Here is a 14,867-nt window from a genome sequence, read left to right as displayed (position 1 = left end):
TGGTGAACATACTAAAAATGACATTGATGAGACAAAATTTATATGAGAAAATCTGGATGTGAAATGACAGCAGAGGTGCACAGTGAAAGGCCTCTCACCACTCCATGTTTCCTGAAAAAACAATGCAGTCTGTTCAGTTAGCATTTGTTTACTTACTTTGTGTAGGGAAATGGATTTGTGTGAGACTGTATACATGTGTGTATGACTGTGTGCATGTGTACATGACTGCATGTGTGCTCATGGCTGAATGCATGTGTGTATGACTGTGCATGTTGTATAACTGTGGTAACTGTATGCATGTGTACACTTGTGTGTGGATCCCAAGGATTGAATTTAGGACATCAGATTTAGTAGCAAGTGTGTCCACCTGCTGAGCCCCTGCAATAAAATTTTAACTAAATGTTTACCTTATTCACCTGTTACTGAAGCTAACTTTTCATATATTTTATTAATATCTCAACTCATAGTGTATGGTCTTTCACAGATTCAGCTTGTATCAGCCATACACAGACTTTCTGGTGCTCTAATTCCAGGTTAGCTGGAGAGAGTCTCCTTCCACTTAGCATCATCCTTACTCGTTGTTCTGGGCAACAGGAAAAGTACCTAAGAACACTATCTCAGAACCACGGTCTAGCTGTGGTGCTCAAAACACAGCTACACTGCAGTCACCTCGAAGAGATGGTGAGGTGCGGACAGCTCCATCCCCCACCCCTGAGCTCTGATGGATGGCATTCCCAACACATTCCTGGGCGATGCTGCCGCCTCTGGGATTGAATTTTTGAGAACTGTTCTTTTGGACCCATTGTGATTTCTTCCCTCAGTATATGAAGGAGCTATTCTCCAAAGAGTTGGGAATTGTGGAAACAGCCCGCCTGAGAGTCTCAGAGTGCATGCAGACCTTGGGGCTGGCAAGAAGGCCTCACGTTGAGGCCCTGAGTGTGGTGCCCGGGGCCCACGTGGTGGACAGAGAACTGACTCGACAAGCTGTCCTTTAGCTGTGGTGTCACCCCCACACACTCATGTAAGAGATGTAACTCTAAAAATCTTTCAGAAGCAGTGCTTTCCATCTGCCTCTCAGTGGCTGTGATAGTGGTGGAGCAGTAAACAGGAGCCCTTGTTGTTATCATAGCTAGGAGTTGGCCCATGGCTTTGCTCAGCTATGCAGTGCTCTGCAGCTCAGCTATATTCTCAGCCAGGATACACCATTTTAAAAGTTTCTCAGTGTTTCCTCCAGTTAATTTGCCATGCTATTGAAAGCTACTTGTCTCGCTCCACCCCTCATGAGTTTATTTGTGTGTGGTACCATTTGTATGTGTGCATGTGGAGACCCAGGGCTGATGTGGCAAGTCTTACTTTATCAGTGTCCACTTTCTTTACTGAACCCGAAGTTTACCAATATGGATAGTCTAGCCAGCTTGCTCTGGGCATCCCATTCCTGCCTTACACGCATGAGAATTACAGGTAACCCACCAGGCATTTACACAGATTCTGAGAATCCGAACTCTGCTCCACTCACATGTGCACTAAGTACTTTATCTACCAAGACATCTACCTAGACCTAAAAAGCTGCCTTAAAAACAACACTAAATTTTCAGGTCACCACTCTCGAGGCAGTAGAGCCTGGGAGAACAGAGCCGATAAATGGGATGGACCGAAATACCATGCAATAGCCAACTTTATTCAGAACATCAGACAGTTTATACTCTGAGGGTTAAGTAGAGTCACATGAGTAAAGTACACAGTCACAAGGGCAAGCTGCACGTGGCTGACAGACTGCACAGGGCATACAAGCCAAACATTACCAGAAACATGCTTTTCTGTAGAGGCATATGAACAGGTAACAATAGCAGTTGTAATGAATCCTCTGAACTCACTCCAGCCTGCCACACCTGGGAGGATCATGAAAACACAGCCCGAGAGCAATCCCATGTTCTGAAGAAACTGAGGTCTCAAGACTCTTATCTTGTTTTCTTGTGTTTGTCTGAGAAGCACTCAAAATTCTCATTCATCTCTGAAATTGACCATGATTATAGTTAAAGCTATCATTAGTAACACAAATCATTATGAATTTGAGGCTGTAACAGCTAAATTGAAACCTCTATTCATTATTTATTAGTATTTTATGTAAGTGCTGCCAAGATGCTGTTTTTTGGTTTTGTTTTGTTTTTTCAAGACAGGGTTTCACTGTTTAGCCTTGGCTATCCTGCACTTGATTTGTGGACCAGGCTGGCCTCGAACTCACAGAGATCCACTTGCCTCTGCCTCCTTGAGTGCTGGAATTACAGGCGTGTGCCACCAAGCCTAGCTCTAAGATGATCTTAACGCCGTTTCCAATTTTTGTTTTGTTTTGTTTTGTTTTGTTTTGTTTTGTTTGTTTTTCGAGACAGGGTTCTCTGTGTAGCCTTGGCTGTCCTGAACTCACTTTGTAGACCAGGCTGGCCTCGAACTCACAGCGATCCGCCTGCCTCTGCCTCCAAAGTGCTGGGATTACAGCTAAAAGTCCATAAACAATAATGTTGCACCAGCCAAGTGTGGTGGCTCACGCCTTTAATCCCGACACTTTGGAGGCAGAGGCAGGAGGATCTCTGTAAGTTCGAGACTAGCCTGGTCTTCAAAGTGAGTCCAGAACAGCCAAGACTTCACAGAGAAACTCTGTCTCAGGAAAAAAAAAAAACAAAAAAAAAAAAACAACAACCAATAATGTTGCACCTAAGTTTCTAAGCAGAAGTTAAAGTTATACATGAAGTATTCCTTAGAGGACTGTTACAGAGTTATGAGTGTAAATCATTCTGTTATATATATTTTAATGTTGCAGGGATCAGATGTCTTTCCTTCTTTGGTCAAAAGTTGGAAGTTTCCTGGCTGTTGGGACCATTAAAGGAAATTTGCTCATTTATAATCATCAGACATCTCGAAAGATACCTGTTCTTGGTAGGTTCTGCCTAGAAGCACTGTTCTGTGTTTGAAATTCTCTTCTGAGAGTCAGTTCCATTGCCTCAGCCTGTTCTGAGGTGGCAAGAGAAGATTAGGAGAGAAAGGCTTCCCGGTTCATCTTGGATAGCTGCCCAGGAAGATCCTGCTTCTGCTTGCTGAGAGGTCCTGCGGTACACAGGACAGACTGTTAGGGTCAGCCTGTGTCTGTGGGCATCAGGACATAACAGGCACCTATTTCCCCCTCACACCCAGGCTGTGTCTCTAGATAAGGAATAGCTCACACACACATCAACACCTGTTGATCACATACATTTATCTGTGGTCAATTTTAGTCAGTGTGGTTGTAGTTTAACATATACTAATTTTAATCCACATCATAAGTGAATCGCAACCTTCAGTGGCTGCTTCCATAGGGGACATCTGCGTCCCTCATCCCCGCCCCACCTTGTCCCGAAACACCAGCTGAATGCAGACACTGGACCATAAGTAGTTTGCCTCAGAATATGTGGCCCGTTTGACCTGGCATGAAGTGCACTGGTTCCTCTAACCTCTGCTCACTTGGCCTTGACCCCTTCAGCACCCTTGAAGACTGACCCTTTCCATGGTAGCATGGCGTTGCTGAGCGACCGAGTGAGCAGGGCTAACTGCGTGCAGGTAGCCGGAAAAACAACAAACGGTGGAGACAGCAGCATCTCCTGGACACTTGAGAAAGTACTTTTCATTAAGAGCAGCCAGTCATTTCAAATTTTCACATTTCTCCTTAGTATTGATTTTAATTTTTAGTAATGAAAGAAGTAAAAGCATCATTAATCTGTTGGAAAGACCAAACTAAAACTTCCACCCAGTTACAAACCTTAACGTTTTCCATATAACTTGTCTGTACAACTCCAGTAAGCGTTTGTTTCCCATTTTATCTATGAAAAAGTTCTCCAGTACATTTATAAACCCAGGGATCTGACACTGGATGTATTCAGAAAGAGCATGTCAGAGCATGATCATTCTCATATTAGGCTGTCCTAGGAACATGGTGTTATGTGTGATCTTTGTATTTACTATGAATATAATTCTGCCACATTCCTACTTAATAACCGTATAAAACATGCCTGAAAAGATTTGAGTTATTTACCCATCTTAGGACCTTTATAGAAATATTCCATTGCCCCTCTCACACTTGGCTGAGATTTGTGGCTCAGCTCTCTTCCCTCTTAACCTTTATTATTATTTATTTATTTATTTATTGTATATGAGTGCTTTATCTGCAGAAGAGGGCGTCGGATCACATTATAGATGGTTGTGAGCCACCATGTGGTTGCTGGGAATTGAACCAGGGTCCTCTAGAGGAGCACCCAGTGCCCCTAACCACTGAGCAATCCCTCCAGGCCCCCTCTTAATCTTTTTAAAAAGATTTATTTTTATTATTTTAAATTATACGTAGGTGTTGGTGCACATGAGTGCAGATGCCTGCAGAGGTCAGGGGTGTTGGATCTCCTGGACCTGGAGTTATAGGTGATTGTGAGCCGCCTGCCTTGGGTGCTGGGATCTGAACTTGGGTCCTCTGGAAGAGCAGCCATCTGTGCCATCTCTCAAGTCCTACTCTTAACTTTTCTTAAAATCAGGTCATCCCACTCAATGGCTGCTTCATCTACCAGCACTGAATAGTAGTCAGATATGCAGGTTTCCAGATGCTGGCATTCCTTGCTTTGCAGGGTTTTGATATTCCCAGATCTCAGTATGACAGTTTAATTAAATAGTACCAGTCTCCCATTTCTGTCACCACAGTGCCCAGAAGTACGAGGTTGTTACTCCCATTAGGTCACCAGTGTCCACTAACTGTTCTTACTGATGTTCTCTTTAACCTGAGTTTTGAGCAATGTGATAGTGTATAGGAAAAAGCAAGGTTTCCTCTCCCTTTCTCTGGCAAAGAAAGGAACTTATGGACTAGTGAGATGGCTCAGCAGGTAAAGGTACTCACTGCCAACCCTAAGAACCCGAGTTCATCCCTGAAACCCACATGGTGAAGGAGAGAATCAACTCGAAAAGGTTGTCTTTTGGCCTCCACATGTGCGCTGTGGAACACACATGCACATATGCACATGCCATGTGTGTATACACACACATACATAAACACAAACACAAACACACAACTAAATAAATGTAATTTTAAAAAAGAAAGAAGAAAGGCAGGCATTTGTCTTCGCATCTTTTGGCCTCTCTTCACATGATCCTTCCCCATTCTTGTTTCGCTGCACTGCCTGGTTGCTTTAATCTTTGATCAGCATAATCTCGCCAACTGCAGGCTTCTCTCTAAATATTCCCCGTCGCTTTTGTGCTCAGGTCTCTTAATCTGAAGTACTGTCCACACCAAGAACTCCTGAATCCAAAGCTCTTCCACACCACGAGCTAGACTCACACTTGCAAGTTCTTACTGAACACCCTCCGTGAGACACCCATGAGCACTCCCAATTTAACATCTCAAAAGCCCTCTTGTTTTTTCAGAAAGTTCCTCCAGTTATGTCCAGGCTGCGGTCTGTTTTACCAGCACTCCTGGCTACCATCATTTGGGACGGCCTTGTATTTTCTGTCTAATTTCCTGCAATCTCCTTATAATGTGTCCCCTCTCACCCTATAGCAGAGAGCCTGCTGTATGCTCGTGGGTATTGCATCCTTATGTTGCAACCAGCCACATGGAAGCGAGGCAGGAAGAAAGTGCTGCCCTTGCTCTTACACAGGTCTCACCAGTTGTACCTCAGTCATGAATTATCCTGAGGTATCTGTGAGCAGTTAAACTGTGCTTGGTGAGTCAGCTTGTGTCACAGATTTATGAGACCATGGGCTGAATGGTACTGAAGACAATTTTACTGCTTTGGGATTTACTTCTTTTAAAACATTACACGTTTAATTCTGTGATAAATCAACAAAGTCTATAGAGGAAAACATTCTTCTCTGCCAAGGCCTGTGTATGTTATCCAGACCAAAAGTGGTGTGTACCGTTACTTCAGTTTGCAGCTTGGTGATGAAGTGTTTGAAGCAAGGTTGCATAGACGCTAAGGGCTTCGATGAGAGTAGAACCCCTTGTCTGTAAGATTAGCACCACAGTTTTACTTATTCTTTTGAGAAGTTCCTGTGTCTACAAAAAATTTCCCCTTTTTTTTGCCCCCCAGGAAAACATACTAAGAAAATCACGTGTGGCTGTTGGAATATGGAGAATCTGCTGGCTTTGGGAGGTGAAGATAAAATGATTACAGTTAGTAACCAGGAAGGAGACACGATAAGACAGGTAGTGACACACTGTGGCCCCTGCTGTGTGCGATGTCGGCTTCTCCTTGTAAGAAACAGCTTTATATCAGACTAATGTGCAAAATTTTAAGTCACTATGTGGACTGTGCATATAATTCCATATTTTAAAAGATATCAATATTATGTGTAGGAGTATTTTCTTGCAGTTATGTATGCACACCATGTGCATGCCTGGTACCCACAGAAATCAAAAGAGGGTATTGGATTTTCTGGAACTGGAGTTACAGATGGTTACAAACCACCGTGTGGGTGCTGGGAACTGATCCTGGGTCATCTGGAAGAGCAACAAATACTCTTAGCTGCTAAGCCATCTATCTCTCCAGCCCCCAATCTTATATTTTAAATGTCAAAAATCTTTGTTTCCACGCACCCATATACATATGCAGCACCTATGTACACACACATACGTTCATACTTGTATACACCAAACAAGTGCTTTTTTATGTATTACTAGGAAACTTCTCTTTAAGATGGATGTTAGTTATTAAAGGAAATATGCATTCCTCTATGGTATTAATGGATTACTAGATCTGTGGTTATAGGGAGTATTTTGTGATGGCATCTTACTTTAGGCATGCATGCTGATCAATGCTAAGAACTAGAGGATGCTGGGCTTAGAATCAAGCTTCCTGACTCTAAAGCCAATATCTCTCATTGATATATTAAATTGTTTCCAAAGTACTTCTGACTAAATTTTAATTAAGGTAAAATCCTACTGCTGTTAGAACTTCTCCAAGATTGATTAGATTCTAAGAGGGTCCTTCCTTAGGGAGTTTATATTGCCAATAGCTACTTAATGTCGCCAGTGAGGAGATTGTTCTTTCAGCTACTGTCTCTCCTTTAGTGCCCTGGTATAGAGCCTCTACCGTGGCAGCATTGACTGAAATGCGCTTGGAATATCTGCTCAGGCACATGTATAAACCTTACTCTCTACTATACACACAATTGAAAATGTGATGTATTCACCAGTTGTTGCTGTATAACAAAATATCTCAAAATGCAGAAGCTTAAAACATCTGTGTTATAGCCAGGTGGTGGCGCACGCCTTTAATCCCAGGACGCGGGAGGCAGAGGCAGTTCCGTCTTCCTGTGCATGACGTTGGGAAGCAGTGGAGCCTTTGAAGAGTGGGCGCTGAGTGGGAGGCGGCGGAGTCCTGTGGGTAGGAGGAGTTAGTGTCGTTCTCTTGGGACTCTCGCTGTTAGTTAAGAGAAGCTTGTTAGGAAGGTTCTCCAGCTTCTGTACGCACCGTGCCTCTCCTACTCACACACAGTCCTGCCAGGATACAGGGCATCTCCTGAAGGACGCATGGCCTTTTGTGAGGAATTACCAAATTCTGTGGTACAGCTTAGAAGCCCTGTAGCTTTGCGGGATGGTAAAGATCAACAAAACCTTAGACTGTGAATCTTTAAAAGAGAGAAAACAACCCAAATAAGACAGAGTGCAAGCAAATGCTGTAACAAAGGCTGGGAGTGTGGCTCAGCAGTAGAGCCCTTACCTAAGGGAGCAGTCATGGGGCTCTGTGTTCAAGCCTTAGCATCACTAAATAAGTAAATACGTTATAACTGAATTCTAAGTCCCAATTGATAAGAACTTTAAAAACGTGACTACTGTTTTTCCCATCTATCTCATGTAGCAGTAGAGAGGTGGTAGGCCACACAGAATGACAGCTCCCTTCCATCTCCGAGCTTTACCGGCTTCTAGGATGCATTCTTACCCTGCCAGATGAGCACTAGTACCCAGGCTCATGGCTGCATCTCAGCCCCAGCAAAGTGAGAAAGGGAGGAAGAACGCAGGAAATCACTGAAGGAGCCTTTGCTTGTTTCCATTGTTGCCATGTTAAATGGGCCACACAGGTCAGCCATATGGCTGCACCCAGCTGTTCCCAGGGAGCTTTGAGTTTAGTCTTACCTGGCTGACCAGATGCCCTCTGAAAACTTACCTTAGTAGTTAAGGCAGTGTCTGTCATTCATTGAAAGCAGGTAGGAGGGGAAGCTGTAGTCCAAGCTGCCCAAGATAACTGAGGTATGCAGTGAGATTAAGAATTTGTGGTGAGCTGGGCACAGTGGCACATGCCCGTAGTAATCCCGGCACCTGGGGAGGCAGAGGCAGGCAAGTCTCTGTGAGATCAAGGCCAGCTTGGTCTACAAAACAAGTCCCAGACAGCCAAAGCTACACAGTAAAAGCCCTGTCTCCAAAACAAAAATAAAAAATAAAAAAAAAAGAAAGAAAGAAAGAAAAAGACTTTATAGTGAGCCAAGTAGAAGTAGTCAAATAGGGATCCTTTGAAAAAGTCAAGCAGAAATAAGTGCCTCTGCCATGTTGATTGGAACCACACATAGCATTGCCTAGTGTAGATCTTAAGCTTTAAAACCCTCAATTCTCCTCATCATCTGTGTGTGTGTTGTGTGCGTGCACACCTCCACACATGTGACGTGCGTGAGTGCATATGTGTGTGCTGCAGCACATGGATGGAGGGCAGAGAACAACTCTGTGGAGTCAGTTCTCTCCTTCTGCCATTGTATGAATTCTGGGGATCAAGCTCAGGTCATCAGGCATACGCCACACACCTTTAATCCGTGCGACCATGCCGCTGCCTCAAGCTCGTATAGTTTTTAGGATTCTTCTGGCATTCTAAAAGCTGTGTACTCTGACACGACTTCTGGTAACTTCTGGTAACCTCACAGTTCTGACCATTCTGTTCAGTTGCCCTTAGAAACAGAAGGATAGATAGACCGTGTACGTGCTGCAACGCCCCAGTCTGGACGCCCATACTGGCATTCCCAATATGTAATTGCATTTTTTTGTTCTGAGTCATGAAATGATCTTAGAATGTTTTTTCTACAGAGCATTACATCTTAACAGAATTTGCATACAAGATAATTGTTTCCACTTTCTAGCCTCAAGAAGTCTCCTTCCAAAATTAGACACGCCACTTAAGGTGTCATGTGGTAGGCAGAGCACACGGTACAAGTGTTGCCTCTTTTGCTGTGTCTCTCTGTTGTGGTTCAGAAGATCACTTTAGCGTCGCTTATGTGGCTTCACCCTTATTTAAGCTGCTCAGCATATATCTTCTTGCTGGAGTCTAGAGACTGGTTTGGTTGTTTTGTTTTGTCTTATTTTTGCAGTCTTAGAGATTGAACCTATGTGTAGTAAGCCAGTGCCCTGCCACCGAGCTGCATTCCCCAGCCCATGGTTTTTTGCATTTGAAATAGATCCTCACTCTGTAGCCCTGGCTGCAGAACCCAGGCTGGCTTTAAACACATGGCCATCCTTCTGCCTCAGCCTCCTGTTTTATCCAGAATTTCTAGGTTTGTAGCAGTAAGGTTTTCAGGTTCACAGTCCAAAATTAATCATAAATAAAAGCAAGCTTCATGTTTTATTAATATCCAGAATGAATCTCTAAGGTTTTGGAGAAGGAACTGTGAACTGAACCCCAGGCTTTGGACATGCTTACCATGTGTCCTGTCACTGAGCTCCACCCTGAGGACAGGATTATTGAGTTTGTTCACAGTGATGTGTTTCTTACCCCATAGACACCAGTGAAATCGGAGCCAAGTGACATCAAGTTTTCCACAAGCAAGACAGATGACCGAATTTCTTCTTTTGAAAACACAGTAAGCATTTTAATTCTAATCCACACCCAAATCATTTTGGTAGCTCCATAGAGTGTTCAATTTCCCTTTACTAGTCTGGCTCGAACTTTGATAACTTCTTTCTGTTCGTTTCTGTTCTGTTCTGTGCCCCCCCCTCCCTCCCTCTCTCCCTCCCTCCCTCTCTCCCTCCCTCTCTCCCTCCCTCTCTCCCTCCCTCTCTCCCTCCCTCTCTCCCTCCCTCTCTCCCTCCCTCTCTCCCTCTCTCCCTCCCTCTCTCCCTCCCTCTCTCCCTCCCTCTCTCCCTCCCTCTCTCCCTCTCTCCCTCCCTCTCTCCCTCCCTCTCTCCCTCTCTCCCTCCCTCTCTCCCTCCCTCTCTCCCTCCCTCTCTCCCTCTCTCCCTCCCTCTCTTCCTCTCTCTCTTTGGTTTTTCGAGACAGGGTTTCTCTGTGTAGCCTTGGCTGTCCTGGAACTCACTCTGTTGACCAGGCTGGCCTTGAACTCAGAGATCTACCTGCCTCTGCCTCCCAAATGCTGAGATTAAAGGTATGTGTCACCACATGTGACTATCTGTTGTTTCTTAAACCAAGGTAAACCTTAGGCTCTTAGACCTAAAAGTTGTGTTTGCCATTGCTAACTGCCTCACATCCAGCAGATTAGGACATTTTCTGTTATGACTGGAGTTGCTGTCCCATTCCTGTGGTAGCAAGAACATAGAGGAGGCCTCTTTAAAAACAGAAACTTTGGCTAGGAGGTGGTGGAGAACACTTTTAATCCCAGTACTCAGGAGGCAGAGGCCAGCCTGGTCAACAGAGCAAGCTCCAGGACTGCAGGGCTACACAGAGAAACCCTGCCTCTAAAAAAAAAAAAAAAAAAAAAAACAAGAAAAAAATGGAAACATTGATTTCTATCTGATTTAAGATCTTTTTTCCACCACATTGCCAGATAGTAAACAGATGTCTGAAAATTGTAGCTTGTGTTTCTTTAACAGGTACAATTTCCTTGCTGTATCTAAATCCCAGATAACTTTCATAATCAACACAAAAGTGTGTTAGGTAATGTTTATGCTGTTGTACTTGATGACATTTTAGAATCCAGGAAATACAGCAAAGTGTCATCTTTAACATAAGTTAATATACACTTTACTCTTCCCAACATAAGGACACCCTCCAGTGAGAACTGCAGCTGGTGCTACCTGTCAGTCACACAGGGCTCCTCCTTCAGCCACGCCCGGTGCAAAGTGGCACTGAAGCCCTAGCTTATCCTTAGGACGTACACCTGTAGTCCTGCTGGCTCACAGGCCACGTGGCCCTGCAAAAGTGAATCCAGCTGCAGCAAAACTATGCTGAGTCACTTTCCTAAACATCACAGGATCTGATGAGAGGTACAGTGTTCAAAAGACTCCACAAAGGTGTTATAGTGTATTTTTAAAAGTACATTGGAAATATATAACGCCAAAGACCTTTGCCAGACTATGCATCAGCAAATGCGTTCTGCTATTTTTTGTTAGTTACATTTTACACTAATCATGACATTTAACACAGTCAGCTTTGGCTAGCTGTTTGGACTTGTTTGTTAGTCTTTTCGTGAAATTCCAAGTAATTCATTCCACTGTCTCCTTATCTTTTCTGGCAGATAAGTGCAGTAATTGGCAAGAAAATGTTGTTTCTTTTTCATCTGAATGAACCAGATAACCCAGTTGATGTGGAGTTTCAGCAATCCTATGGCAACATCGTTTGCTACAGTTGGTATGTACAAAAAGTAATTATAGAAAAAAAGTGTGCTTTTTCCTTACGTATTATGTTTGAGTCTGTCCATAACATTGCGTTCTATATAGGGCATCTCCACGCTGCAGTCTGTGATTTCATGTGTTACACCACCTAGCATGTTACGTGATGCACAATAGGGCCTTGATGAAGTAATTATATTTATCACGTTAAGGTTCCTGCCACTCTGCCCGTGGTAGTACGTTTCCTCTTCCATCCTCTCATCATTTTGCTGGCCTTAGGTATGGCGATGGCTACATCATGATTGGCTTTTCCCGTGGAACGTTTCTGGCTATTTCTACTCACTTCCCAGAAGTTGGGCAAGAGATATTTAAGGCTCGTGACCATAAGGACAATCTAACCAGTGTGGCACTGTCACCGACGCTGAACAAAGCTGCTACCTGTGGAGATAACTGGTTAGTTAGAGACACATAGTTCTTGGAATGTGGGGGCTGCTCCAGAAAATCAACAGAACCTTGTGGTTGATGTGATCTGACACCCACACTTTCTTGGACTCTTTGAACTGTCTACAACGAAAACAAAGTTTAAGTCTACTTCTCTGTTCCTGTGCACATGGTCAGCACTCATGGTCTCTTGATAATGTGTAGTGAAATAGCAAGACTTTTAGCAACCAAAACACTAAAGGCTTTATGCCTAGAGCAAAGGAATAAAACGGTATGCTAGAAAATCAATCTTAAAGCTGAAATGGGAGTTTTAGATGACATGGAGCACACTCCACCTGCCTCGCCTGCTGATCCAGCTATAAACCAGGACAGGTGCGCAGTCTGAGGGCTTTGAAAGTTAAGTAATAGCAGGCCAATTAAAGGACGAGACCAGAATCAGTGTGCCTCAACTCAGCAGGGAGTCCCCCATTTGTCTTCCAGTCTTTCATGGTAGCCTGAAACCTGAAAGTGGGCTCTAGAGCGCAGATAGAGGCCTGTGCCGCCCTCACCCTCCCTCATCCCCCCCCCCATGTGAAAAAGCCATCCCCTCATAGCTGAAGCTGCAGAGAAGAGAGCACACAGCGTGCTGAGGGATGAAAGTGGGGAGGGAGGGTCCAACACCAGCCCCTGGAGAGCAGCAGGGTGGGTGGACTGTGACTAGAAACAGTGTACAAAACTGCCCGAATGAAACCCAGTAAAAGATATGTTCCTTTCTCTTTACTTTTCAGCATAAAAATCCACGATTTGACAGAATTAAGAGACATGTATGCTATAATTAATTTGGATGATGAAAATAAAGGTATTGATCCTGCCGAAGCTGGTTGGTATTTTGTTACTGTAGTTGTGGAAAATAACAGTTGCTGCGTGGTTTCCATTCTTGTGAGAGGAATAAAATTAACACCTTTCACTGAAGCTCCTTAAAATAGTTTCTTTACATTAGGAGTTGTCTTAAATCATACTACTTGACTAAAACATTGTAAGTGTACTTTGTATCATCAGCTTATAACAAACTTTACCTTAATCCCAGTTGTACAAAGGATATGTACTTTGTTAGTCATAGCAAGTGACTCAGTGCCCATATTCTCTTACTAATGTGTAGTGAAATGGCAAGATGATTTAGGGGAGAAGACATCTAAAATTTGTATGCCTATTGCATGGCAGTCTTTATTTGGTTGACTGCAACAGTATATTATAGTTTTGAATGACGATTTATTTTGCAAATTGCTTCAGGGTTGGGTACCTTATCTTGGACTGATGATGGTCAGTTGCTAGCGCTGTCTACCCAAAGAGGCTCTCTGCATGTCTTCCTGACCAAGTTGCCCATCCTTGGGGATGCCTGTCACACAAGGATTGCATATCTCACCTCCCTCCTTGAGGTCACCGTGGCCAACCTCATCGAAGGAGTATGTAAATTGTATGGTCTGCCCTTATTTATAAATGAGGACAGTTTTAACAGTTGGTTCACTACTGTTCCAATTCTGTGTTGTAGGAGCCACCAATCACGGTGTCTGTTGACGTGGAACCCAACTTTGTCGCAGTAGGTCTCTATCACCTGGCTGTGGGGATGAATAATCGAGCTTGGTTTTATGTCCTTGGCGAAAATGGCAAGTCTAAATCCACGTTGTGGTCCATCACATAGCATTCTGTTTCAGCACCATTTGAAAAGCACTAGAAGTGACTTTTAAGACTGCGTCTCCACTCACCTTCCTTCTGTCATCGCATTCTTAACTTAAATTGCTTTGTTTCTACTCTTTCTAATCTTTGCAAATCTTGTAGACAGATTGTGTTCTCTGCTTCGGTAGTGAGGACAGCATGGTGTGAGCGTTTCCGTTACACAGGCCCTGGGCTCAGTGTCCCTTTCTGCCTCAGCTAAAGGACTATAGCTACCCTGTGAACTTGACTTTATCTGGAGCTAAAGCTACTTTAAAGGGATCAAGAAGCAGATGAGGTGAAATGGAGTGTGTGACGTCACTTGCACAGTGGCTTTGTTGAGGCGCACCTCAGCCTGGAAAGTGTCCATTCCTCCCTGTTTCTTGTTCTTTGAAGAATGTTATTAACATATAGGGGAGCTTGGTCTTCCTTCCCCCTTCTCCCTACTCTTTTCCCCCACTCTAAGTCAGAAGGGACCTAATAAATAGAAAACTCCATTAACTTCTTATCACTCACACATGACTTGCTTTGCTTGTGATTTTTATCTGCTTTTGTTTTGTTCCCTGTGGCCCACTAGGAAATCCCCGATGGTTAATTTAAATGGCAGCTAGGAGTTTCTGTAGAGTGGCTGAAACAAGGCTTAGTTCAGAAGAGCCATGCCAAAGTATACATCTATCAGTCATATGTTCTATAACTTAATGTTTAAATATTTTTGAAATTGCTACAGCTGTAAAAAAGTTAAAAGATGTGGAATATCTGGGGACCGTGGCCAGCATTTGCCTTCACTCTGACTATGCCGCTGCACTCTTTGAAGGCAAAATCCAGTTTCATTTGGTAAGTGTTAGTGCTCCGGAAGCCTAAGTCCAATGTCCCACAGTCAGGAACCTTGGCCAGGAAGCACAGTGCACAGTCGAGCTAGAAGACCCATGTGGATGAAGGATGAACCATCTCTGGCTGTATGAGACACACACACACACACACACACACACACACACACACACACACACACACCACACACACCACACACACCACACACACACACCACACACACACACACACACACACACACACACACACACACACACACACACACACACACACTAGTAGACTGGCATCTGTGAGGATAGGGTTTTAGACCAGGTTTTCTCACACATCTATTTCTTGACTCTGCATGTGGGAAGCCAAG

General features: G+C 43.9%; 1 protein-coding gene across 6 annotated transcripts in view; it reads left to right on the top strand.

Moving 5' to 3' along the window:
* WDR19 (WD repeat domain 19) overlaps nt 1-14,867 on the top strand; it is a gene marked incomplete at its 5' end in the record, with an annotated part of 191,913 nt that overhangs the window by 134,527 nt on the left and 42,519 nt on the right. For 5 of the 6 annotated variants that reach the window (XM_084799504.1, XM_084799503.1, XM_084799501.1 and 2 more), the window contains 9 exons: nt 2,816-2,931; nt 6,096-6,211; nt 9,766-9,846; nt 11,458-11,570; nt 11,831-12,004; nt 12,760-12,830; nt 13,262-13,434; nt 13,521-13,635; nt 14,409-14,515. In XM_084799504.1, the coding sequence (XP_084655630.1) occupies nt 2,816-2,931; nt 6,096-6,211; nt 9,766-9,846; nt 11,458-11,570; nt 11,831-12,004; nt 12,760-12,830; nt 13,262-13,434; nt 13,521-13,635; nt 14,409-14,515 (1,066 nt within the window). The remainder of the gene's footprint in view (nt 1-2,815; nt 2,932-6,095; nt 6,212-9,765; nt 9,847-11,457; nt 11,571-11,830; nt 12,005-12,759; nt 12,831-13,261; nt 13,435-13,520; nt 13,636-14,408; nt 14,516-14,867) is intronic. The other variant, XM_084799506.1, reaches the window with a different exon arrangement.

This window comes from Acomys minous, assembly GCF_964271855.1.
Source record: "Acomys minous genome assembly, chromosome: 10".
Taxonomy (NCBI): domain Eukaryota; kingdom Metazoa; phylum Chordata; class Mammalia; order Rodentia; family Muridae; genus Acomys; species Acomys minous.
This window is presented reverse-complemented; position numbering and strand designations above follow the sequence as displayed.